Below are 27393 nucleotides of genomic sequence, written 5' to 3' on the forward strand. Positions count from 1 at the left end.
CCACTCCACGGCATGTGGGATCTTCCCGGACCGGGACACGAACCCGTGTCCCCTGCATCGGCAGGCAGACTCTCAACCACTGCGCCACCAGGGAAGCCTGATACTACATTTTTTTTTTTACAAATTGAAGGTTCGTGACAACCCTGCGTTGTCAGATGATGGTTAGCATCTTTTAGCAATAAAGTATTTTTAAATTAAGGTATGTACATTGTTTTTCTTAGACACTTAGATGTATTGCACACTTAACAGATTACAGTATAAACATAACTTTTATACGCACTGGGAAACCAAAAAATTTGTGTGACTTGCTTTATTGTGACCTTCGCTTTATTGCGGTGGTCTGGAACTGAACCCACAGTATCTCCGAGAAGGTATGCCTGTTAGAAGTATATTGTGTATTCAGTGCACACAATAATTCTGTATAATTGTGTGTCCTTTATCTATTTGTATTTTTCCTCATATTCTTACATTTTGGTGGCCCAATTTTCTATCATGTGTTCAGCCAGTTTTGTGTGTCCTGTTATTTTGTTAGTGTATCCAGCACTGTGTCTGTATATAGGCAGGCCTCTGTGTTGAACACACACTACATCATCTTTTATATTCAAGGGTCTTGGGGTCCTGTATGCTGTCCATCCGATTTTGTCTGTATGTCCATAGAAAGAAGACTTGTAATTTGTATGTTTGAGTGTGTCCATGCTTCTGTATGTTTATATATTGTGTGTACAATTGATTTTGTATGGGTGCCCACATGCATATACTGTATATACACACAATTTTTCCCACAGCTTTATTGAGATATAATTCACATACCATACAACTTAACCATTTAAAGTAAACAAGTCTAAAAATCGGGTTTTGTGTGTTCACAGAGTTGTAGACACCCAATTTGGTGTCTGTGTGTACATGTAAAAACCAGGAGACCCAGAATTAATGCATGCTTGAGTGCCTTGGGGTGTCCACCGAATTTCTGTGCACTCACCTCACCTGTGTCATTTGCCCTAAGGCACCCCAACTGCCGCCCCCTCCTGACCGGGCCCTGCTCCCCACCCCACTCCCACAGGTCAAGGTGGACAACCAGCACGACTTCCAGGACATCGCAAGTGTCGTGGCACTGACCAAGACATATGCCACTGCCGAGCCCTTCATTGATGCCAAATACGATGTGCGTGTCCAGAAGATTGGGCAGAACTACAAGGCCTACATGTGCGTAAGGAGACCAAGGCCTGGGTAGGGGTCCCCTGCCCTGCCTTGTGCAGCCCAGGCCCCCCAAGCCTCTCTCCTGTCTCCTCTTACTCTCCAGGAGGACGTCAGTGTCAGGAAACTGGAAGACCAACACCGGCTCTGCGATGCTTGAGCAGATTGCCATGTCTGACAGGTGGGCGGCCTGAACTCGGGGGTGGGGGGTAGAAGTGTGGCCGCCCAGACCAGGCACTGACGGGCTGCCTTGCCTTGTGTCTTGGCAGGTACAAGCTGTGGGTGGACACGTGCTCAGAGATCTTTGGGGGACTGGACATCTGCGCAGTGGAAGCACTGCATGGCAAGGACGGAAGGGATCACATCATTGAGGTAGGAGCACCCCAGAATTTTGTGGGGGCACAGAGGGGGGAGCAGGTGCAGGGCAGCAACACTGTGAAGCACGCCAGGGCCTAGAAAGCCCTCAGCGAATGGCAAAATGTAAAACTGTAAAGTGCCTTGTGAACCAGGACATCCCTGGCAAATGGCAAAATACTTACTAAATTCTAAACTGCTCTGTGAACTTGGACATCTTTAGTGAAGGACAAAACACTTGTTAAGGTATAATGTCCTCTGTGAACTGAGACACTCTGGTGAATGACCAAGCACTTAGTAATCTTTAAAGTGTTCTGTGAATTTGAACTTGGCCAACAGCAAAGTACTTTGTAAGCTATAAAGAACTTTATAGAGAGTGGCGGTTGATACTAAAGCATTCTGTAAACTGTAAAGTACCTTAGGAAGGTACTGCTTGGTGAACAGCAAAGTACTTTATAAAATTATTTTAAAGAGGAGCTCTGTAAACTGGGAAATCCTCGTTATTGAAGCAAAGCGCTTTCAAAATTCTAAAGCTCTTTATAAGCAGCAGTGTCCCCGGTAAACAGTAAAGCAATTTGCAAACTGTAAAATACCTTAAAACTTCTGAGTGCAAGGTAAATGGTAGCACTTTATACATGGTAAAGCATCTTGTAAACAGTGGTGCCCTTTGCAAAGCACTTTCCAAAGTCTAAACACACCATATATGTAACAGTCCTTTGTAAAGGGCAAGGAGCTTTGTAAACTGTAAAGTACCATGTAAACCACAGAGTTCTTTGTAAAACACAGAGCACCTAGCAAACTATAAAGCAGGGACTGGCAAACGTTTTCTGTCGAGGCCAGACGGTGCATATTTTAGGCTTTGTGGGCCATACAGTCTCTACTGCAGCTCCTCAATCTGCAAGAGCAGCCACAGACAATATGGCAAGAAAGTAAGGGTGGCTGTGTTCCCATGAAACTTGGTTTATGGACAATGAAATTTAAATTTCATATAATTTTCACGTCATGAAATCTTTTGATTTTTTTTTTCAATCATTAAAAAATGTAAAACCCATCCTTAGCTCCAGGGCCTGGGGCTGCACAGAAACAGGTGCTGGGCCGGATTTGGCCGGTAGGCCTTCATTAGCTCACCCCTGCTAGTATGTCCTAAGCTGTAAGGTATCTTGTAAAAGACAAGCCTTCCCCACACTGCGTAATAGGTGCTTCTCATACTGAAGCTGGTTTCCTGGGCAGCCGCCAGTCATACCTTTTCCCAACTTACAGCACTTCGTCATCGTCACCCTCCCATGCACTTCCTGCTTCTCTCCTCACTGGATCCCTTCTCCTCCCCCAGGTGGTGGGCTCCTCCATGCCGCTCATCGGTGACCACCAGGATGAAGACAAGCAACTCATCGTAGAGCTTGTGGTCAACAAGATGGCCCAGGTCCTGCCCCGGCAGCGGCAGCGGGATGCCTCTCCCGGCAGGGGCTCCCACAGCCAGGTCAGGCCCCTGGCTCTGGCCCTTGGAGGCTAGTGGTGGGCAGGCCAGCCCTTGGTCATACTGTGTCACAGAGCTGATAATCAGAAGGCTAAGGGCATCGCCATGACGCACCCGTGTCGCAGCAGTTACCAACTATTTTAAAAAATGATAAATAGCTGCTACCATGACTTCCCTGAGTGCCTCCTGACCCCTCCCCTGGGAATGAGTCCCGCACCCCACAACCTGCCATCCCCTCAGCTCAGCCACAAATGCGGCAACACCCAGCACACAGGGAACCCATGTCATTCTGATTGGCTGATGCTCCACCGGCTGGTAACTATTTTTAACCTCTCCTGCTCCACTCCTCTGCCGCAGACTCCGTCCCCAGGGGCCCTGCCCTTGGGCCGCCAGACCTCCCAGCAGCCCGCGGGGCCCCCAGCTCAGCAACGACCCCCGCCACAGGGTAAGTGAGGGGCCAGCTTCCTCGGCCCCGACCCCGCCGGCAGCCCCCCACCTCTCACTTGCTTGCTCTCACGTGTGCACTTTCTCTCTGTCCCTCAGGCGGCCCTCCACAGCCGGGCCCAGGCCCCCAACGCCAGGGACCCCCGTTGCAGCAGCGCCCGACCCCGCAGGGCCAACAGCACCTTTCGGGCCTTGGACCCCCAGCTGGCAGCCCCCTGCCCCAGCGCCTTCCGAGTCCCACATCAGCGCCCCAGCAGCCTGCGTCCCAGGCCACACCGCTGCCCCAGGGTCAAGGCCGCCAATCCCGGCCAGTGGCGGGAGGCCCCGGGGCACCTCCAGCAGCCCGTCCACCCGCCTCCCCCTCTCCCCAGCGCCAGGCAGGCCCCCCACAGGCTACTCGTCAGACATCGGCCTCTGGTCAGGCTCCGCCAAAGGCCTCAGGGGCTCCACCGGGTGGTCAGCAGCGCCAGGGCCCACCCCAGAAGCCCCCAGGCCCTGCCGGCCCCACACGCCAGGCCAGCCAGGCGGGTCCCATGCCCCGCACTGGGCCACCCACCACGCAGCAGCCGCGACCCAGTGCCTCCGGCCCTGCTGGACGTCCCACCAAGCCACAACTGGCCCAGAAACCCAGCCAGGATGTGCCACCACCTGCCACTGCCGCTGCCGGGGGACCCCCACACCCCCAGCTCAAGTAAGGGGACCCCACAGCAGCCCTCGCCTTGCTGCTCACAGAATGCGCTCCTGCACCTGGAGGGCAGCCCCAGCTCCCAGGCTCCTCAGACCCAGGTCCTGTACATGGCTCCTGAGAGCTCTCTCTCCAGTTCCAGTCTGGGCCAGACCCCTCCCAGTTCACAGAGGCTCCTGCCCTCCATCCCAGAGAAACCCCCTCTGAAGTGCAGAATCCTCCCAGTAGGCCCTGGGAAAGACCCCCAGCCCAGCTCCTCTCGGCCCACCCCAGGCGCCTTGCTGACCCTCCTTCAGTACTTCCCTGCCAAACCCATCCTCCTTGTGCCCCACCTGATTCCCCCCAGCCGAACCCACAAACTCCTCCCGGCCCAATCCACAGTCCTCCTATGTTACTTCACTCTTCCCAGTCGTCCTCATGCTTTTCCTACAGTCTAGGCTCCCTTCTAGCCCATCTCAGTCTCCTCCCAAATCACACCATCCTCTCTGCCTCTTCTGGTCCATTCCAGACCTCCTCTCTTAGCTCAGAAGTCTGTCCTGCCCCACCCAACTGCTCCCCCTTAGATTTGCCCCTTCCAGCCTGTCCTTGGTCCAAGCACCACCACCCCCTTTTCTGGACTCCTCACCCTTACACTGGAAACCTCCCTGCCCATCGTCACCTTTATATCAAACTCCTCCCAATCTAGGCTAGAATTATAAGAGAAGATTCAGCCCAGAACTCTTCCCATCAATCCCAGGCTTCTTCACCTTGGATCCAAGTCCTCCCAGCCTGGCCCAGGGCTCCTCCATTCGTCCTGAGAATCCCTCCAGGGTCCAGGCCCGTGCTGGGGGGTGGGAGGGTCACAGGCACAGCCCCAGGACCAGAGGGGCAGGGCTGGGGCCGGGCCTGGGGTAACGTTGTGTTTCTCTCCCCCTCCTCCCTTCCTCTCCCCCCTTCCTCCCACGCCTCCACCTTGTTTCTCTCTAGCAAATCCCAGTCTCTGACCAATGCCTTCAACCTTCCAGAGCCAGCCCCGCCCAGGCCCAGCCTTAGCCAGGACGAGGTGAAAGCTGAGACCATCCGCAGCCTGAGGAAGTCTTTCGCCAGCCTCTTCTCCGACTGACACCCCACCCTGAGAGCCCCCAAATCCCTGGGCAACCCCTGTCTGGGCCCTGAATCTATTTCTCACTTTTGGAATCTCATCCCTTGAGAAGCCCTCTCCTGGATCGCCAAGATCCCTCTTCTCACTCCTCAGAATGCCCAAGTCCCTGGGGAAACCTCACTCCCGGTCCTAAATCCAGTTCTCATGTTTAGAATTCCCAAGTCCTTTCAAAAACTGAGACCTACTTCTCAGTTCTAGAACCTCCAAATCCCTGAAGACCTCCACTCCTGGTGCCCTCAGAGTGCATTTTCCTTTCTGGAAGCTCTCCCAAACACCAGGCAACCCCTCCTGGAGCCCTGAAATTCCTGGAAAACCCCACTCCTGGTACCAGAGCTCTCAAGCACACCTTGTTCCCCATCAAAATTTCCCAGATCCTTAAGAAACCCCTACCTTTGAGACCCTTTCTATGGATCTCCCATCTCTGGAGATCCACCTCTTCAACTGCCCCCACCCAGCTCCCCAAGGATTTCCCTTCACCCCCCCCAACCAACCCCACTCAACACACTGGGAGCTCCTCCCACTGCTAGGACCCCTCAGTTCCCCAGGGACCCCTGCCCCACTCTCCTGCCTCTGACAGCTGTCTTAAATATGCAAACTCCACCCATCCTCCCAGAATCCTTTGCACACAGGCCAGCGGTCCCCCACTTCCCCACCTTTGCAGTGATGTCTGTGTCTGTGACTGACGTGGCCTCCTCTCGTGCCGTGCTTGGCATATGTGGTCCTCGTTCATCGTGCCGCCTGTGGTGATGCGTGCAGTGGCGCTGTTTGTGTGGTCCGCACCTCCCCCCAACCTCCAACCCTTGCCTGGACTCACCCTCACCCCTCAGCGGCTCTGAACCCCATGAGAAGAGTCGGGAAGAAAAATAAACAAGCAAAGGCCCAGCAGAATTCTGTGCTTCTTGGTGAAGAAAGAGGGGAGTCCTTGAATGGTGGGAGACAGAGGGGACCCCCCAAATCCACATGGGGTGCTGGGGACCCCAAAATCCAGTGGAAGGCACATCAGGCACAAATTCCAGAGAGGTTCTGAGTGGAATCCCTGCCACAAATCCCAGCCGTTGGAGATGGAGGAGCTCCCGAATTTAGAAGTATCGCCAAAGCCAAGAGGAAACCGAATTATGGAGGAGGCAGGGGTCTCGGTCTTCGAGGGTCCCCCAATTCCAGAGGAACTTGAAAAGTACATGGGCACCCCTCATCTCCCAGGGCAGGGATGGGGGATCCTGAGGCAGTAACGGGGCAGAGACAGACATTGATTGGTTGGTGGGCAGGGCTCCTTGGCGTGGCAGGTTGAGATTGGCTCCCTGGTGGCTGGGGGTGGGACCTAAGGCACAAGGCGGGCTGCGCTGAGTAGGCAGGCAGGCAACTCATCAGCCTGGGTACGGTGCAAGGAGGGTTCGGAGGCACTCCGCTCAATCTTGGGGAGTGACCGCTGCAGCAGCTCAATCGTGGCCAGGATCTGGGGGCAGGGGCGGGTGAGGAAGGGTGTCCAGATCCGCGTGGGCACCCCGACACCCCCAGACCCCAGCCTAATGGGGAAGCACACACTCACACACATTGTACACCTCGGAGCCTTGAACACAACACAGTTCACATTCACACCTCAGAGCCCTTCTCCTCAGAGGCTCCCTCCCCAGGGTGTCCAGCCCTCCTCCTTGGCCCACCTGGGGGAAGAGGGGCCGCTCCTCCCGCTGGAACTTGAGGCAGTCAGACAGCAGGCGCCTCATGGCCTTGGGGCAGTTGCTGGAGATTTTGCTGAGGTCCGGGGATAGATAGCCACGGCCCACCATAAAGATAATCTGGGAGGGGGGACAGGAATGGGGTGATCTGGGGGTCTGGGCTGGGAAGCCCAGGGAATTCTGGGTCTTGAGGGACCTGGAGGGCTCCTTTTAGGAGAACTGGGGTATTCTGGGTATTGGGGCCCAGGAGATTGTGGGTATCTTGTGGATCTAAAGATTCTGGGTCTCTGAGGACTTAGAAGGATTCTTTGCTTACAAAACAGAAGGATTTAAGCTTGGGGGAAGTCAAGGACTGTAGGTGTCCGGGGCCCAGATGATTATGGGTCCACAGGTTTCTAGGGGGCTTAGGGGCCTAGAAAGTACTGAGTCTGGGGGAAACATGAAGTTCTGCGTCTGGAGGAAGCTAAAGGATTCTAGCTCTCAGTAGTCTGTATTTCTGTAGAGGTCTGGGGCCTACAGGACTATGGGTCCACGTGGTCTGTACGACTGTGAGTGCTCAAGACCCAAAGACTATTGGTACGTGAAGCCTACAGGATCCTGGGTTTCTGAGGGTCTGGGAGATCCCAGGCCTTGAACCTGGAGAAATGTCTGGGGCCTAGAGTACTGTGGATGCAAGGGCCCTGAAGTCTGACAGATACCTAAGGCCTGAATGGTTGTAGGTATCTGTGAGGATTCCAGAAGTACAAAGGGATTGTTTCTGGGAGAAATGGGATTCTGGGCTTTGGGGACTTTGGAGTGTTTGAGTAACCAGGCCAGAGGACTGTGTGTGTCTAGGGATCCAGAGGGCTTCTGGGCTTTTGGGGGCCTAGGGGGATTCTGGGTATAAGGGATTCAGGAGATTCTGGACTTTGAGGACCCAGAGGAGTAGATGTGGGTGAAGGAGGGAATTCTGGGTACGGAAGACCCAGAGGAATCTGGGAATCCTCAGCTCAGAAAACTTGGGGTTTCTGGGGGAAGTGTGGTGTTCTTGGTCTATGCAAAGGTGGAGATCTGAGGTTTGGAGGCTGAGGGGATCCCTTGGCCTGGGAGATAGCAGGTGTAAGGCATGGGGCTCACCTGGTCACGGCTGCCAATGTGGCTGTAAGGCAGCGAGCCGGTCATGAGCTCGTAGAGCACAACCCCATAGGCGTAGACATCCGACTGGAAGCTGTAGGGGTTCGGGTCCTGCATACGGATCACCTCAGCTGCCTTCAGTAGGCCGGACCGGGCAGGAGGAATGTGGAGGTCAGCAAATGACTGGCCCATAGGCCCAGGGCCCACCAGCCACACTGGGTGTAACTCAGAGCCACCCACACGGGGTAAAGCATGAGCAGTCCAGACACCCACACCTCGGCGCGCAGGCATCCCTGGCCCCATTCGGCCTCCCACATCCTAGCCCAGCAGCCCATGTCCCTATATGCCCCCAGTCCAGCCTGGCCCAACTCACCATCCATAGCACAGAGCCCGAGGGCTGCTCCAAAGGCTGGGCCCCACTCCACCGCGTCTTCACTGTGGCCAGGCCGAAGTCCCCGATCTTCACCGTGAGCCCCTCGTGTAGGAAGATGTCCGCCAGGGTCAAGGGCCACTACAGGGACTCCCAATAGCCAGGCTTCTCGCCTTGACTGGGAGGCTCTCGTTGACACCTCCACACCAGTTATGCCTCTAACCCTGACCAGAAGCCCCGCAATGTCACACAAACTAGCCACAACCTTGACTTGGGTGGGGAGCTCCAATGAATGCCCCCTACACTTGGCCCTCCTGTGACTCCTGACTAGGAAGCTCCTCTAATGGCACCCACACTCACCATGCCTGTGACACTGGTCAGGAGCTCCCCCTAACGCCCTCCACAGCTGCCGCTCCTCAGACCCTGACCAGAGTCCCGAAGAACAGCACCTGAACCAGTCAAAACCCTGACTCCTGACCAAGAGACTCCCATTGAAGGCCCCTCACCAGCCACAGCTCTGGCACCTGGCAAAGGGAAATGCCACATGTGCCCCTCCCTGTTTGCCCCCAGAAAGCCTCCCACAAGAGCCATCCCTCTAAGCTCTCATCCTGTTTGATGCCCCCCACCCAAGCCCAGCCCTCAGAGAGGGACATGTAGATACTGTTAGACTTGAGATCTCGGTGGATGATGTTCTTGGCATGGAGGTAGCTGTTGGGGTACAAGCAGGTGTCAGACTGTCTGGGGGCTACCTCATCTCCCCACCCCCAGATCCCCCAGCCCCCTCCCTAGTCCCCGGGCCAGGACGCTCACTCCATGCCCTGGGCAGTCTGCCGGGCCACATCAATGAGCTGGACCATGTCGAAGCGTGTGTCGGCCACGTGCAGGTGGTGGTAGAGACTGGAGCCCTCGCACCACTGTGTGATGATAGCAAATCCCGGCCGGGTCATGAAGCCCATGAACAGCAAGATGTTGACGTGACGTGTCTTCCTGCAGGCAGGGCAGAAGGTATCAGGGCAGGGAGGGTAAACAGCAACTTCCTGAGCATTGGGAATGGCGCTGTTCACTGCTGCCTTCTGCCATCATTCCCACCCTGGCTTTCAGGAGGCTCAGGGCCAGACTATGGCCAGATTCAATGAAGTTGTGAGACATGTTTGCTGGGCTATGATTCCACGCTGGGCGCTTATGTCCTGGGCTTCCTCATCCATGTCTCCCAACAAAAGCAGGAGGGAGAGATTACCCCTCACCCTCTACTGACCAGGAGTGTCTTAATCATCAATACCTGCCATACCTCTGACCCTGACCATGACCTGAGCCTGTGACCATTTGAGATGAGAAATGGTCATCAGTGATATATCAACATAATATTGATAAATGCTGGGTAAAAATATCAGTGATGTGTGACTATATCCTGTTAACCATGAGAGGCTTAGAGGTAAAGAGCTTGGGATTTGGACTCAAATTAGATCCTAAGTTCCAATCCAGGCTTCCCTGGGTACTCACTGTACAATCTCAGGGAAGACACTTAACTTCTCTGTGCCTCATTTTCCTCAACTGAAAAACTGTGATAATTCTGTGAGCTACCTGACAGGGGTGTTGGGAGGAATATGTGAGTAAATAACCTGTAAGGTGCTTATTAGAACAGCTGAACACAAGCAAGCACCCTGAAAATATCACTGTCCTTGCTGTTATCACTACTGGGTACCTAGGTTACCTGACAGAAACTCTGTCCTGTATGAATGGAGCCACCCTCATTTAGAAGAAAACTTTCATTCCTTATAGAAGTATTAACTGCAGTTACGATGGTAACTTACACGCAAAGAACATCAACAACGCTCTGCAATTTTGCTCACAGCGCGTTAGTATTCTTCACAGCAGTTAGGTTATAGTTTCAATACGAACACAACGCAAATTCACAGCCCACTCCAATCATTGCCATTTCATAGAGAGGAGCAGAGACTGAAAATTTCCTTACTGTGGCATCCATTATGAGGATGAGTATTAAAACAGCACAAGGAATTATGATAACGTCAACTCTGCAACATAATTGTGCCCACTTGTCAGAGGGGAAAGCCCACACTGGCAACCCCAGGAGTGGTAGGAACTAGGGTAGCAAAAAGGGAGCGCCAGGGTTTCTTAGCACAAATGAGTTAATATAGTATGAATGATATATTAGGTAGAGCAACCACAATCATTAATCAAACAATGATTAAATTATGGTTCTGATTATAGTTCTAATACTGTTCTTTAAAGTACAGTATTGTTATAATTAATAACAAGAAGGCAACACAATAAACATATACTAATGATGCAGAACAAGCAGACGAGAGGCAAGGATGCCAGGCTGCCTGGCGATGCAGTTAACTCACATTATGCTATTGATGTAAGTACCACAGTAACACTGGTGATACCCATTTCACAGCAGACAACTGAAAAGACCCACATTTTGGAGGCAGAGCCATTAATTAATATCAGTATTTACACAAACACAAACACCAATGTGACTAGAGGTCCTCCAAACATACCCCTTCCCAGAGGGGAAAGGGGCTTCTCTGATAGAGAAGAAACTTACCATTATGGTTATAACACCACACAAACACAGGGGATGTGCAGGAAATGCCTTCAGTACGGCCTTTACCCAGAGAGGCACCAAGGCGGTGCCCACCGCCCCTGCCCCCATCCCTGCGCGCGAGCAATCTCACCTGAGCACCTGCATCTCGTTCTTGAAGGCCTGGGCCTGCTCAGCTGTGGGTTGGGCCACCTTGAGCACCTTCACGGCCACATCGCCGTGCCACCGCCCACGAAACACGGTCCCAAACGAGCCCGTCCCGATCCTCTTCAGCAGCTGCACCTCACTGGGTGGCACCTCCCAGTAATAGCCCGAGTCCCGGTACCCCAGATTCTTCTGCGGGCCACAAGGGCGGCATCTCAGGGGCCTGCCCACACCCCTCATCACTCGGCCTGCAGTGCCCCCACCAAAGGTGCCCCCTGGAGCTCACCACTTTCTTCTTGTCATCGGCCAAGGACTTCCGCTCCCGCTGCTCTGACGGGGACTTGGAATGTGGGGACTTCCTCCCCGAGGACATGCTGGCTGGGCTGGGGCTTCCCCGGGGGGTTCCATCGCCACCACCTCTATTCCCGGCAGCTGCAGTTGCGGAGAGGATGTGAGTGGAGCCGGGTGGGGTGGGGTGGGGGACTCAGGGTGCAGGTAGCGGGGGGCTCACCGTCAGTGTTGAAACTCTGGGCAGGGAGCTGGAAGAAGAGGGCTGGGCGTCAGAGAGAGGACATGGAAGACAACAGGAATGGCCCTCCCCTCTGCCCGGTGCTCCCCTGTGACCTCCCGCCTCGACACCAACCTGGATGAGGCCGGAGTCCATGGGGGCCGTGGTGCTGACCATGTGGACGTTGGGGGTGGATGTGGAGCGGATGCGCTGGAGGGGGGCGTTGGCCGGGGCAGGGAAGGGGAAGTGCTTGGGGTCGCGGTGCTGGGTGCAGGAGCTGGCAGGGGAAAGGTTGTGAAATCACTGTCGAGTGAATGAGAAAACCAGTAGAGCTGCCACCACTGCCCACACCCCGCCCCGTCCTAAGTGTGTGTTTAGCTCACACAGAGTAAACGTCCACTGTCATTACTATTATGCATTTGTTCAAGAAGCATTGACTGAGTGCCTGCCATGTGCCAGATACCACTCTAGGTAGTGGAAATAAAACTGTGGACGAAACAAATAAAGGTTCTACACGCATGCTGATTTGAACTGTACTAAAATTTTTAAATTAAAAAAAACCCAAAGAAACAAAAAACAAATAAAGTTTCTTGCCCTCATGGGGCTGACTGCAGCAGGAAAAAAGAGAAATAAAAAACAAAGAATATTTAATATGTCCAATGGTGACAGGTGAAATAAAGCAAAAACTAAAGCAACATAAGGAGACAGGAAGTGTCCCTGGTGATGTCAGGAAAGGCTTCTCTGAGCAAGTGACATTTGAGCAAAGACTTAAAGGAAGGACAGCAAGCCATGCAGATAGTGGGGGAAGAGCAATATATAATATTGTATAACTATATGTACTATTCAAATATATTATGTATTATATAACATACAGTATGTTATCTATGTTAAAATTACAATGCTTTACACATATTATAATAATGTTATATGTTATACATACACATCTGTTATACATGATATATACTAAATATATTATAATGTTACAAAAATATTTCTTAATGGTCCCTTCACTATCCTGAAATGCTATTTATAGATAATTTATTCACATATACCCATAATTAAAAATAATATAATGCTCTAACTTTACTATTTCATACATTACATAAAAATGTTTGATGTTCTACATTATATGAAAATATTATCAACAGAACACATAATACAATAGCATAAATATATCATATAAATGACATTATAAAATATAGATATATAAAATGCATATCATATGAACATGATATATTAGAGCAATAATATATTTCAACATTGAAATTGAAAGGGAATTTACGATAAAATAATATGTATTTCAAAGTGGACAGGCTTGAGCATGGTTATAATGGAAGAATTAACTAAGTAGTTAGATGCATATATATATAGATATATATTATAATTAATAAGAACTTATCTTATACCAGATCTTGTTCTAAGCATTGGACATGTCTTAACTCATTTAATCCTCACCAGAACCCTATGTGGTCATTATCTGCTCTTTACAGATGAGAAAACTAAGGCCCAGAGAGATTAGGGGAATCACCCAAGGCCCCAGAGCTCCATGCCCTTACTCACACTTGTAGGTGCTAAATAAATGTTCATGGAGTAAACAAATGAATTAAGTATGGCTTGTACTCTACAGAGGCCTCCAGATCTTTTTCTTCTGACAGCAGCCCTTCAGCTAAGGCGTTCCCTACCTGGGACCCTGAGGGGTGAGTGGCTCATTCAGGGGGCGGTTCGAGGGAGCCTCATGCTGTCTGGAGCCTCCGGACAAATCCTGGACACTGTGGTAGAACCTTGAGGGCATTCAGGGTGTAAAGCAAGGGAACATGGGTCAGCTGTCTGTAAGAGCCTTGTGGCTGGGCCTCTGTCCTCCCCATCCCCCTGCCCACCCCAGGCCAGGCTCACTGTCGGCGGTTGGTACTCATGTCAACACAGACTGTGGGGACCTTGGAGGAACAATGCTGGTGGAACTTGTATCCACAGGTTTGGCAGCGGAAGCCATGGAACAGAAACTTAAGGCAGAAGTCACAAAAGGCCAGGCTGAAGAATGTCTTCCGTACCTGCTGTCACAGAGTAGAGAAGATTGAGGCCTGGTCAGGGACCCTCCCGCCACACCCACGGTCTGCCCCCACTTTCTACCCTGCACTCACAAAATTGTGCATGGTCAGGGGGACGTCTTCGAGGACCTCCACAATGAGCTCCTCGCCATCCAGGGGTGCAATGGCTGTGTCCCAGGCGGTGACTGTCTTTCGACTGCAGAAGGCATGGAAGGGAGTGAGTGGGAGGGTGGATGGGGCCATGGGGAAGAAGGGAACCCCCCAAAAGTCCCTCCAAGCTTGCCATCCATGCAATAATAGATGGCATGTTTCATTCTCAGTACAGCAACTCTAGGAACTAGTACTATCCTTGTCCCCATTTTACATATGGGGAAACTGAGGCTCAGGGGGATGAAATGACTTGTCCAGAGCCACAAGGGATTGTAAGTGGCAGGACAGTGCGAAGAGTCCATGCTCTTAGCCACAAGACGAGGAGCAAATGAGACTGAAGAAACAACTAAATCTTAGAAGTCCTGAGCAAGCCCCCAACAAAGCAGCTGGTGAGGCACTGAAATAACAAATAAAAAGCAATGCGTGAATTGAATACAAAAAAGTTAAGGAACTCTAAAACAGAGGAATAAATGGAAGGTCAGCGAGGCCCACACAGCAGACAGAGAACAAGGAAACGGAGGAAGGAGAGGGCTGACAAATTGATAAAACAGTGAAAGATGAAACAGATGAATTCCGGGAGGACATGACGGAGCACGGTGAGGATTTGGGGTGCAAGAAGAAAATGAGCTGCTGACCTTACAGGCCAATAAACTAATGAAGTAATGAGACAAAAGCTGGATGCACTCACGGAGTCACCGAATGAAGGGAAGACTAACGGAGACTGCACAGCAGAGTGGAGAGTCCCATGACTCTGAGGAGGGGCTGGAAGGCTGCGCGCCCAGTTGGAGGTGGCAGTGCCACACTTACCCCTTGATGAGCCGGTAGACCACACAGCAATCCTGATTGAGTCCCCGCACCTTGAGGGCCTTGTCTAATGAGTCGTAAACACTCATGCCATCCCGGACAGTCACCTGTGTGTGTGTAGATGTGAGGAGTCAGCTCTCAGTGGAGTCCCCAGCTGACTCTCCCAGCCCTTGTCACCTTTCTGATCCAAGATTTACAACCGGGTCCATGCCTACCCCTTGCCAGTTTTGCTCCCGTCAGACTCACCACCGTGCGTTGCTTGTTGGGCAGGTACACTTTGACGGTGCCCACCGCCCGGGATGGCTCGGCCCCGTTGGCAGGGGGGCCCCGTGGTGGCTCCATGGAGCCTAGGACTTTGTCAAGACGGGCTAAGGTGGGGCTGGGCAGGTGCCATGGGGCTCCTAGAAGACACAGGTAAAATTCAGAGGTCCCATAATGATGGTCTGGAAGCAAAGTGGCAGGGGACAAAAATTCAATCTCCCAGCTCCACGTCACCCCTTGTAGCCTAATTTCCACACAGCCCAAGGGATCCAGTTCCTCCTCTGCTCAGCCGCTCCTGTTGTCTGTCTCACACTTAAGTGCCAAGGTCTCGGATTCACTGCGTAGGGCGGGGTGGGGTGGGGGGTAGGACATAGTGAGAGGTACACACACTGTCCCGGAGGGCACAGGAGCACGTAAGTCTCCGTGCTAGGGACTAACGGGGAAGTCAGCACGCACTGCACTGGGGCCTGTCAGGTACGTAATGGACATGAACAGGCTGCCCTGGCTTTCTAATGGAGAAGGGGGTTCAGATGCTGTGGTGTGGGGTGAGTCACAGATAGGGTGATGGGGAACTAACAGAGGATCATCAGATACTGCCCTTAGTTTGAGGGAAATGGGAATTGCACCAAACAGTGTTCATAAGGGCACTGTGGGCATCCCAAAGCCCTGAACTGTAATGATGGTAGGTTCATGGATACTGTGTTAGGTGGCTAATGGGAGTCACCAGACTATGATGGGGAGTTCATAGAGGCTCAGCAGACACTACGCTGCGGGGAGATGTAACAGGGGTCACTAGGGACTGTAATGGGTAGAAGAGTGGATAATGGGTGTCACCAGACACTGTCATGGGGGAAAGGAGGGTAATGGAGCATCACCAGACATGGTTGAGGTGAGATAAATGGGGGTAAGGCGCGGGTGGGGCGGAGGGCGCTCCAAAATTCTCCCTGACAACTAATGAAAGGGTCGCAGTTACATTACTGGTGATAATGGAAGGAGGTTGGGGAGGGTTAAAGAGGAGGAATGGGGGAATCCTCAAACATTCTCCTAGTGAGCTAGACATTGATCCAGAATAAGGAAAGCGAGAAGTGAGCTTCATCTTCACGCATTCCCCGTTGTCGGTAAGCAAGGGTCATCAGATACCTTAAGGAGGTTAAGAGGGACTGCACATGACAAGACACCACAACCCAAGCCCCATTCGGCCTGACCCCGCCCACCGAGGGCCTTCCAGCTCTGCGCAGGCGCGCTGCCACAGGCGACGGGCGAAACCATCCCCCGCAGCCTTGCACCCCTATTCCAGTCTACCCCCCCCCGCGTTGTCGAAGATGGTCTCACCCCGGGTCAAACCACTCCTCCGGTTCCGGGCGGGGGGCATCGGGGCCCAGGCGCAGCCATCCTGGAGCTGAGCTTTCGGTCCCGGCTCCCTACCCGAGCCCAGCAGTCTCTCCAGAAACCTAACCCTGCCGGGCCTGCCCTCACCTGTCACGCCGCTACAGCCGCCGCCGCCTCCATCTTGGGCCTGTCTTCTTGTTTCCTTACAGAGTCCGCCTCCACCGCCCCTCGGGCTTTGGCTATTGGCTCCGGAGGACTCAGCCCTCCATTCTTATTGGATTAGGGTCACGCCTGTCAAGGCAGGACCGGCGGAATGTGGGTCGTGTTCCGCATTAGGAGGGGCTGCCTGAAACGTCAGGGTCCAGGGCAAATTCGCACGTCCTGACTCGCGCAGGCGCAGTCGGGAGGAGACCAGCGTTCCATGGGCTTTAACCCCAATCGTGCCGTAGTGGAATCAAGCAGGGTGGTTTTTTTTGTTTTTTTTTGTTTTTTGGTCACCTGGGGCTGACTTTAGGGATCCCCGAATTTGGGCGGAGGATCCTTAAGCGTCCTTTTTGCTCCAGTGTGACCCAGCGCCCTAAGTACCCATTTGGGATTTTCCTATGTCTCAGTTTTACCGTCTTTGAAATGGGTTAGAATCAGACCAAATATCTGCAAAGTTTTCCAATTCTAAGAGACTGTAGTCATAGCCCTTGATAACAGCGTGTCTCTAGTGTGGCCGTGGCTGTGGCTCTAGGAGTAGCGGCCTGCTGTTTGGGGAGGCTTCCTTTAGGAATGGAGTTGATAAGGATTTTGAAAGACTAATAGTAGAAGGTCAGGGGAAATTGTGGACCTGGAGTAGGGCATAACTCAGGGAAGAGGGTGGAAGTATCGTAGGGTAGACACAAAGTTTTTAAAAGTTGAAGTTTTCCTGGTGTCACAAGTGAAAGAGACTTTCCATCCTCCCTTTTCTTGGAGTATTTCCTTCAGAAAACGTGTAAATTTTTTCTCCGTACCTTCAAGATATATGTAACTCTTAAAAAAAAAAAGCTAAATAGGCCTCCAGCCAGTTTTACAACTCAGGAATGTTGTTCTTGAGGGCCTGGGAGCCATCTCTTTGAAATGTAAACGTCAGCAGAGATAGTGCCCTATCTCCACGACCCTAGGAATTTGACCTAGGAGGCTGGTTCCAAGTCGTCACCTGCTTGTCAAAGAGATATGTGTTTTATTCTTCCTTTGCCTAAAGGCAGATAGCTACACCGATTACCAGGGAATTTGAGATGACCTGTGTGTAGTAAATGGTGCTGTCAAGTTCTCTTGAGGGCAAGTTATCATCTGTCTTAAGAACATGTATGCAATGGGTTGTATCTGCCTGGCTATATAAAAGGATGAGGTTTCTTTCCTTCTCTGAAATCTGTTCAGTGAATTGCTTGTGATGCACATCACGAGCTGGTTTAATGCTTATTCGACAATAAAACTATTTCGTTCTTTTCTACCTTTGTTGAGCGAATTCACTGGGTTGGCACAAGATTTTATTTTTAATTATTCCCCAACAGTATGAACGCGGCCTGTTGTGCTTGAAGTGACTACCTTCTCCCATTAGGAGCCTCAACATTCCTCTGCGATGAAATGGGAAAGATCAGGGAAAGGGCATTATGTGAGGGGATCTCAACATGCTTCGACTTGTATTTACTGAGGACTTTCTCTGTCTATAAGGAGAGAGACAAATGTACAGCTTACTGGGCTGCCATATAACCTCCATTTCCCATCACCCCTCTTCTATTCAGATCTTCATTAAATGGCTAAAATTAAAAAGACTGACAATACCACGTATTCATGAGAATGTGGAGCAACTGGAACTTTCATATGTTGCTACTGGGAGTGTAAAATGTTACACCACTTTGAAAACAGTTTGGCAGCTTCATATAAAGTAAACAGACATATCATGCAATCCAGCAATCTCACTCCTAGGTATTTACTCCAAAAAAAAAAAAATAAGAAAACGTATGTCCAATGGTGTGCTGGTAAATGTTTACCAACCAGCTCTCCGGGGGGGGGGGGGAAGCTCTAATTTGTAGTGATTGTCAACTATGGTGTAAATACTCCCATCATGGCTTATTTCAAACTGTGTACTAATATGACGTCAGAGAACCAGAGTTGAGAAGAGATTTGCAAAATTGGCTCTGGTGAGCCAGCCACAGCATGCTACCGCAATATGTCCACACAAAAAACTTGTGCTCAAATGTTCACATTAGCTTTCTTCATGATAGGAAAAAAACTGGAAACATCCCAGGAGTCCAACAACATAAGAATTGACAAAGAAACACAACAATGGGATCATGGAATACTACTTAGCAAATGAAAGGGACAAACTACTTCATATGTTTGTGAAGTTCATAAGCACAAGGTTGAGTGAAAGAAGCCAGACACAAAATAGAAATACTGTAATTATTCCATTTGTATGAAATTCTAAGCCAGGAAAAATAATCTGTAGTGAAGGAAATCAAACTAGTTGTTGTCTTGGGGGAGAATGACTGGGATGAGCATGAAGGAATTTTGGAGGTTGATTGGGCCGTTCTCTATGCATTTGTCAAGATTCATTGAAGTCTATACTGAAAATGGGCATATTTTATTGTATGTAAAATGTACCTTGATTTTTTAAATGCATGGCAAAAAATGGCTTCAAACGTAATTCTGAATACTTGATTTCTTATGAATTCTTATTGATTAGAGGATTTAAAAAACAAATTATCTATTCTGAAATTGGATCCCTGGACCAGGCATGCCTGTCTCCCAGTGCAGGAGCCCTGGCGGCCACCTTAGCGCCACGTGGGGTAAGGAACAACTCCAGCTGGAGCTCAGTGAGGGGCTCCAAAATGCTCACCAGGAGAAACAATAATTTCATGGATGGGGATAGTGTATTTTAAATTTCAATTCATTTAAATATTATTTAATTTGATTAAAAACTTTAATTTCTAGGCAGTATTTGAAGACAGATTTCTGACTCCTTTGCACAACGTTTATAAAAAGATGAGCAAAATCTCAGGGTAAGCTCACTGCACAGTGCTGTGTGGAGAAGAGGAAGCATGGGGCGGGGGGATGGGGGATTGGGGGGGGCGAGGCTCACTCAAAGGCAATCCGTTCTCTCCAAAGACTCATAGACTCACTCAAAACCCATCCCAACTAACACGACTTCAGCCATGTACCTCACAGGTACCTGACAAGCCATGAAGGCCATTAAAGGGATTTGGGTTTTTAATCATCATCATCACATTAAAATCATCAGAAGCACCATGTATTAAAACAAAAATTAAAACCCAAACTAGCTGATTATGGTTTTCAGACATCACCCTCGAAATTATCCACCTAAAGCTTTTAAAAGATTTTAAACTCGTTGTTGATTTTTGTTAGTGTTGATTTTAAATTCTGAGAAACATTCAAAACCTGAAGTGTTCACCGACTGCTGTTGTAAGGCTACCCATTTTACAGCTGAGCAAATTGAGGTTCAGGCTGCCCTTACTGGAGAGAGGTGAGGGAGCCCCAGGAATAAACGTTTGGTTAACAAAAAATGTTGAACAAGGATGAAAGCCAGGGACACCTCCTTAAGGAATCTTGGATCTACCCCAGCAGTCCTGCGTGCCTGAGGCTCCCCTCTGAAACCCGCCACTCCCATTTCCCAAGGCCACTGCTCGCCCCCGTGGCCGCCAGGTTAACGCCACCTCTGAAACCCCATCACCCTGCCTCCCGCTCAGCAACCCATTACAGGAGAGATGACTGCGGGAGGGGACTGCGTATACACATTTTGCTGAGTGACAAACCAAGACTTAGCCGGGAGTCCCACAGTCCTGGCTCAGCGCCCTCAATTATCGGCTCCTCTAGGCCACTGCAGTGGTCTGCAGGGAGTCACTCTGAGCCCAGGTGGTCTTTGGGCCGTCCCAGTCAATGAGAGGTGGTGCAGGCCTGAGACTTGCTGCAAACCAGCTTTAATGTTGCTCTTAGATGAGTGCCAGTGCAACTGTAATTGTTCCATCTAAAGCAGAGTGTGGAAGTTTCCATTTCTGAATATTTCTTGAAGACATTTTTAATATACAACCCAGGGGTCAGAAGTGTGGGAAATTTGCAAGTGAACCGAAACACTACCTGTAACATTAATATTCCTTATTAAAAAGTCTGTCCTACAAGATGCATTGGGTGGTAATTTGAATTTGCTATCCCTGTGATCCAAATGGATGAGAAGCATACCATTAAACCAACAGACAGGGTTCTTTTGTTTTAAATTAATTTTTTTTAAGTTCCTTATATGTTAAATATGATACTTCCATGTTTTCATAAAACGCGCGGTTTTGTATATTTTCAGTTTCCAAACTCAAGGACCAGATGAGTTAAAAAAAAAAAAGAAAAAGTCAACTATTTCTCAATAAAGCTGGGGGAAAAAAGAAAAAAATAATTAAACCAAATAACAGGTCCTGTAATTCTGTTATTAAAGTTTACTCTGATGAGGAAATCCTTCGGTGGCTATGTTTATTTCTTAGAAATAAAGCAAAACTCGAATATGAAAATATTTAATAGTCAAACAAAGGGATCAATATAAACCTACAAACTGATCAGTGGAACCATCTTTGAAATGCCATGAACAGTGACACACACCTCTGGCCCTCCCTGGGCCAGCTCCTTTGGTAGGGATTGCAATTCAATATGTTCAGCAATTATTTTAAAATTTTTAATGAAACAAACAAAAAGCAATTTCCCCAAAGGAAGTGATTCTGAAATGTTTGCTTTTGGTTTTGATCAGAAATGCATTTGGTAAAAAATTTCTCAAGGTTAACATATTTATTCCAAGCACATGTACACTGACCCACAGGTCCATCAAAGGTGAAAAAAAAAGTTTAAAATCTGTTGGTTTACTTCACACATATTCAATAAATTTTTATTCAATTTGTAAAACCATTGTAAATGAGATTTCAGACAAATATGCCCCAAATAAATTTTCACTATTTCTGGATAAATGACCCACATGTGGTCTTTGCTATATCATTCTTCATATTATATATGTATTATATTTAGTCCTTTGTATATATAAAAATTCCTCATAGTTTTTGGGCCGCCCACATACATGTTGTGTACCATCATGTAGTATGAGAAAATCAATTCTGAAGTTACCCAGAATGTCTTAAGAGTTGACCTTTTGTCTAGTTAGAGTGTGTGAGTATCCCCATGTCCTGCTATGTAACTGTGTGACCTTGGACGAATTGTTTCCTTTCTCTGTGTCTCGGTTTCCTTATCTTTAATATATATATTTTTAAATACTTCCATCATAGGGTGGTTGTAAGATTCTGTGAACTAATCTATATCAAACTTTACACAGTGCCTGATGCATAGTGGCTGTGCAGTAGCTGTTAGCTATTCCTATTATCACTATCATCACCACTGATATTAATAAAGTATCAAAGCAAAGATCTATGTCCCTTGGCAGAACTTGATGTATGATCCAAGTTCAAGGACACTGACAGGATTACGAGAGATTAAACATCTCAAAGAATCCAATACGAAGGCTAGTTTCATTTCAGAAGGCTCATTCCCAGCACTGACAGATGTTTTAGCAATCCTGGTGGCCTGCAGGTACCCAGCTTCGCCAGCCAGGGCTATGGCCTTGAGGAGCTCTGCTCCTTTTTTTCCCTTTCCTTTCCCTTTCCCAGATACCCTATGAAGTTCCCTGTTATCCTAATTTTCTGGGGGTTTTGTCAAAATGAGTATCAGATTTTGTGAAATGCTTTTCTGCATCTATTTAGATGATCATATGGTTTTCTTTTTTACTTTGTCATTGTGGTAATTGTGGTGAATCACACTAATTGCTTTTCAAATGTTAAACCAATTCTGCATTACTGGGATAAATCCCACTTGGTCACAATGTATTATCATGTTAATATATTATGGAATTCGATTTGCCAAAAATTTGTTTAGAAATTTTATATCTATATTACTGAGGGATATTGGTCTGTAGTTTTCTGGTAATGTCATTGTCTGATTTTGGTATGAGGATAATGCTGGCTTCATAGGATGAGTTGGGAGGTATTGCCACCTCTCCAATTTTGGGGAAGAGTTTGTGTAGAATTGTTATTATTTCCTCCTTAATATTTGGTAGATTCACCAGTGAAGCCACAGCCTGAAGTTTTTTGTTTTTTGTTTTTCTGTAGAAACATTTTAAACTACAATTTCAATTTCTTTAAGGCTAATCAGATTATCTTCTGGAGTGAGCCTTGGTAATTTGTGTCTTTCAAGGAATTTGCCCAGTTCATCCATGTTGTCAAATTTATTACCATAAAGTGGTTCATAATATTCCCTAATTATCTTTTTTAATGTCTGTAGAATCTGTAGTCATGTCACCTCTTTCATTCCTGATTTTGGTAAGTGGTGCCTTTTTTTCCTCATCCTCATTTTTTCCTCATTTTCCTCATTTTATTGATCTCAAAAAGACAGCTTTTGATTTCATTGATTTTCTCTATTGTTTTTCAGTTTTCTGTTTCATTGAGTTTTGCTTTGATCTTTATTAATTCCTTCTGTCTGCTTACTTTGGATTTAATTTTCTCCTCTTTTTCTAGTTGCTTAATGTGGAAGCTAAGCTCATCGATTTGAGATCTTCTTTCCTAATATAGATATTTCCTCCTAAATACTGCTTTAGCAGCATCCCACAAATTCTAAGATTTTTAAATTTTTCTCTTGATTTCTCTTTGATCCATGGGTTATTTAGTTTCCAAATAATTGGGGATTTTCCAAGGATCTTTTTGTTATTGGTTTCTGCCTGCTGCATCTGTCCATTTATGAGAGAAAGGTGTTGAAGACTCCAACTACAATAGTGGATTCATCTGTTATTGGTTTCTAATTCAATTTCATTTTGGTCAGAGTACATACTTTGTATGACTTTAATCTTTATAAATTTATTGAAATTTGTTTTATGGCCCCAAATATGGTCTATATTGGTAAATGTTCCATGTGCACTTGAGAAGAATATATTCTGCTGTTATTGGGTGGATTGTTCTATAAGTGTCAGTCTGGTCAAGCTGGTTAGTAGTGTTGTTATAAACTGAATTGTGTTCCCCACAATCATATGTTGAAGCCCTAACCCCCAACATGACTATATCTGGTGACAGGGCCTTTAAAGAGGTAATTAAAGTTCAATGAGGTCATAAGGGTTCGTCTTAATCCAGTATGACTGATGTCCTTTTAAGAAGAGGGAGAGTCACCAGGAGCACACACACACACACACAGAAAAGACCATGTCAGGACACAGTGAGTAGGTGGCCATCTGCAGCCAAGGAGAGAGGCCTCAGGAGAAACCAAATCTGCCAACACCTTGATCTTGGACTTCCAGCTCCCAGGACTGTGAGAAAATAAATTTCTGTTGTTTAAGCCACCCAGTCTTTTTTGTTATGGCAGTCTGAACAGAATAATACAGTGTTGTTCACATCTATTATATCCCTGTTAATTTTCTGCCTACTTGTTCCCTCAGCTTTTGAAAGAAGGGTATTGAAATCTCTATTTCTTCTTGCAGTCCAATCAGTTTTTGCTTCATGTATCTTGATCCACTGTTATTAGGTGCATAAATGTTTAGGATTGTTATGTCCTCTTGATTAATGGGCTACTTTATCATTATGAAATGACCTTTTCTGTGATATATTCTTTGCTCTGGAATCAACATTGTGTGATATTTATATAGTCACTCCACTAGTGTTCACTAGTATTAGCACAGTGTATCTGTTCCCACTCTTTTACTTTTAACCTATTTCTGTTTTTATATTTAAAGCGTTTCTTGTAGGAAGCTTATAGTAGTGTCTTGCCTTTTTATCCAATCTGACAATCTGTGCCTTTTAATTTGGATGTTTAGACCATTTATGTTCAGTGTGATTATTGATATGGTTAGGTTTGAGCCTATCATCCTGCTATTCATTTTCTGTTTGTCCCGTCTGTTCTTTGTGCCCTTTTATCTCTTTTTCTACCATCTTTTGGATTGATATTTTTATGATGATTCCATGTTATCTCCTTTGTGGACTTATGAGCTATAACTGTTATTTTAGTGGTTGCTTTAGGTTTCATAGTAAGCATATTTAACTTATCATAGTCTACATTCAAGTTACGATATACCACTTCATATATGGTATAAGAACCTTACAATAGCATACTTCCATTTCTACCCTCCTGAAACTTATACTATTGTTGTCATGCATTATATTTTTACATGTTATAAACCCCATAATGCATTATTATTATTTTTGTTTAAACAGGCAATTTTTTTAAAGAGATTAAATATACAAAATCTTATATATTTACATATGTAGTTTCCAAGGCCAGTGTTCATCATTCCTTTGGGGTTTTTTAAATATTTAATTTATTTATTTGTTTTTTGGCTGCATCGGGTCTTAGTTGCGGCACACGGGATCTTTCATTGCTGCGTGCAGGCTTCTCTCTAGTTATGGCATGTGGGCTCAGTAGTTGTGGCATGAGGGCCTAGTTGCCCCGTGGCATGTGGCATCTTAATTCCCCAACCAGGGATTGAACCGGCATCCCCTGCATTGGAAGGCGGACTCTTAACCAGTGGACCACCAGGAAAGTCCCTCATCATTCCTTTGTGTAGGTCATGATTTCCATCTGTTATCATTTGCTTTCTGCCTGAAGGACATGCTTTAACATTTCTCATGCTGCAGGTCTACTAGTGATTAATTCTTTCAGCTTTTCTATATCTGAAAGCACCTTTATTTCTCTTATTTTTAAAGTTAAGGTTTTTTAAAACTTCATCTTGACATAATTGTAGACTCACAGGCAGTTGTAGGAAATAATACAGAGAAGTCCATGTACCCTTTTCCAAATTTCCCCCAATGGTAACATCTCGCAGAACTGTAGTACACTATCACAACCAGGAGATCTTCTCAACTCAAGGAGTCTACTGGGCTTCATCTCATTCTCTGACGCTTTGCTGGGCATGGAAACTCTCTCAAGGCAGTAAGCTGGGGCAATCACAGGTCTCATCTTGTTTATGTTCCATATCTCAGGGATCATTGTCCTTCATTGCCTGATATCCAGTGTCTTAAAAAACCATTGTTTCATTTATATTGTCCACTGTCATTTATATTGTTTAATTTATTTTGGTTCTTTCAGATGGGAGGTTATATCTGTTACCTGTTACTTCATCTTGGCTGGAAGCAGAAGTGCCTGCTCCTTTTCTTAATGACCCCACGCAATCCCCCAAACCAAGACCTTGGGTGCTTTTTCCAAAATAATGATATAACTCTGGCTAAAGTCTCTTTAAAAGCTGCTGTTTCCCTGAAACTTTTGGGGTTTGTTTGTTTTTTTCACAGTGGCAGACGTTTTGCTACACACAGCATCCTTCCTCTTGAAAAGGCCTGTCTGTTATTCCTGGATTTAATTCTAGGTTAGCAGTTAAATGCTTAATATAGAAATAGTCTAGGTATACAATATGCTTCAGCACAATATTTCTGTCAATCAGATATTTTATAGGAAACATAAATACCTTCAGGCATAGAGAGAATATTCTCTGAGCCTTCTGAAAAAATTTTACTATGCTGTGGAATTCCATCTTTAGCTTTAATATTTAAAGAGATTTTACCAATATATTTATGGGGAACAAGTACATCCAGTACATTCAGCTCGTTATTTATGGAAGAGAATGAAGGCATCTTCACCATATGTTATGGAGTGAATGTTGCATCCCCTCAAAATTCACATGTGTGGATAACCCCCCAGTGTGGCTATACTTAGAGATGTGGCCTCTAAGGAAGTAATTACGGTTAAGTGAGGTCATAAGGGTGGAGCCCTGATCTGATGGATTAGTGTCCTTAAAAGAAGAGACATCAAAAAGTGCTCACGAGCTTTCTCTCTCCCTCTCTCCATCTCCCTCTCTCTCTTTCTCTCTATCCCTCTCTCTCTCTTCTCTCTCCCTCTTTCCCTCTCTTCCTCCCTCTCTCCTTCTCACTTCCCTCCCCTTCACAAAGAAGAGGTCAGGTGAGCACACAGTGAGATGGCAGCTGCCTACAAATCAAGAGAAGCGGTCTCAGAATGAAATTTACTTTGGGAGCAGCTTGATCTTGGACTTCCAGCCTCCAGAACTGTGAGAATTAAATTTCTGTTGTTTAAGCCACCCAGTCTGTGGTATTTTGTTATGGCAACTCCAAAAGCTAAATACACCATATTTCTCATTCAAGGATAAGGATCTGGGAACATTTCTTTCCTCTAGATTACACAACATTTTTGTCTCAGTTTCATGTTCTCAACAACTATGTGAGCAAAGATGATGTTAGCAAAGGGCATGGAAGGAAAATATTCAAAACATCTTCTTATCAGCGTTCCCTTGAGAAATCACTGAAAAATAACAATTCTTGGCATTCAGAAATGCACACTCACTTGAAAATATTTACAATTTTATAGATAATGCCTAACTTTCCAGTCTAAAGGTCATTCTGTCTCATGCGAAACCTCTTCCAATGCAAAAGGAAAAAGAGATGTCTTAAGGCATTAATGTAGAGTGAGGTGCCCAAAGGTTGAGACAGTCTAGGCAGAGGCTGGTAAACATGAAGTTGGAACAAGTAAGGAGAATAAGACTCCCTTTCTTCCCTTCCTGGTCCTAAGGATGAGGGGGCTAAAATTGCCAGGGACAGAATGAGGGGGCCTAGACCCACCCTTCCCAGCAGGGCCTAGCCTAGCTCTCTAAACCTGTGTCCACTCCTTTATTCCCAATCTTGCTCCTAAAACAATGTAATTTGCATTGTAATACTAGAAGAAATTTAATTGATGCTAAAAACGGTGCCAAAGCTTTTAAGAATGCCATAGAAGGGTGAGTTTCTTTTAACCTTTTTTCTTTAAAAGTTCAGGCTCCCATGAGAAATGGTACTTCTTAATCCTGAAGAGCAGTATTGGCCCTGTTAGGCCCTAGGACATCTAAGATTCTTCCTGTAACCCATCAACACCTAATGCTTTGTTGTCACTGTCTACCTCTCTCTCTCTGTCTCCCTCTTTCTCATTTTCTTCGCGCAAGTTATTTTCTATCTTAAAGTTTTTAAGGCTCTTAAAACCAGCAATTGCTAAACCTAGCAACCTCTGTTATACCAAGTGTTTCTTAAGGTGCAGGCCCTCTAGTGGCACTGCTGAAA

At 47.3% G+C, this 27393-nt stretch overlaps 3 protein-coding genes across 5 annotated transcripts in view; 1 reads left to right on the plus strand and 2 right to left on the minus strand.

Annotated features, from left to right (window-relative positions):
• The window catches only part of SYN1 (synapsin I), a 43799-nt gene extending 37619 nt beyond the window's left edge, over nucleotides 1–6180 (plus strand). The window contains exons 7-13 of one of the 2 annotated variants that reach the window (XM_060002435.1): nucleotides 1061–1203; nucleotides 1301–1375; nucleotides 1464–1566; nucleotides 2879–3025; nucleotides 3380–3467; nucleotides 3566–4157; nucleotides 5118–6180. In XM_060002435.1, coding sequence (XP_059858418.1) covers nucleotides 1061–1203; nucleotides 1301–1375; nucleotides 1464–1566; nucleotides 2879–3025; nucleotides 3380–3467; nucleotides 3566–4157; nucleotides 5118–5253 — 1284 coding nt within the window. In that variant the 3' untranslated portion in view covers nucleotides 5254–6180. The remainder of the gene's footprint in view (nucleotides 1–1060; nucleotides 1204–1300; nucleotides 1376–1463; nucleotides 1567–2878; nucleotides 3026–3379; nucleotides 3468–3565; nucleotides 4158–5117) is intronic. The other variant, XM_060002436.1, reaches the window with a different exon arrangement.
• The window catches only part of ZNF157 (zinc finger protein 157), a 505987-nt gene that overhangs the window by 303759 nt on the left and 174835 nt on the right, over nucleotides 1–27393 (minus strand). The gene's annotated exons all lie outside the window — the stretch shown is intronic.
• On the minus strand, nucleotides 6176–16447 carry ARAF (A-Raf proto-oncogene, serine/threonine kinase). 2 transcript variants are annotated; one of them, XM_060002438.1, is made up of 16 exons: nucleotides 16403–16447; nucleotides 14912–15066; nucleotides 14669–14772; nucleotides 13805–13907; nucleotides 13560–13714; nucleotides 13349–13447; nucleotides 11802–11943; nucleotides 11670–11697; nucleotides 11445–11590; nucleotides 11148–11350; nucleotides 9259–9435; nucleotides 9110–9156; nucleotides 8452–8570; nucleotides 8082–8213; nucleotides 6951–7085; nucleotides 6176–6745 (listed from the first exon to the last, which is right to left on the minus strand). In XM_060002438.1, exons 2-16 carry the CDS (start codon nucleotides 15005–15007, stop codon nucleotides 6611–6613), a joined length of 1821 nt encoding a protein of 606 aa, XP_059858421.1. In that variant the 5' UTR covers nucleotides 15008–15066; nucleotides 16403–16447; the 3' UTR covers nucleotides 6176–6610. The 2 variants fall into 2 exon arrangements, with proteins under 2 accessions (XP_059858421.1, XP_059858420.1); XM_060002437.1 differs by lacking the exon at nucleotides 16403–16447 and adding an exon at nucleotides 16259–16395.

This window comes from Delphinus delphis, chromosome X, assembly GCF_949987515.2.
Source record: "Delphinus delphis chromosome X, mDelDel1.2, whole genome shotgun sequence".
Taxonomy (NCBI): domain Eukaryota; kingdom Metazoa; phylum Chordata; class Mammalia; order Artiodactyla; family Delphinidae; genus Delphinus; species Delphinus delphis.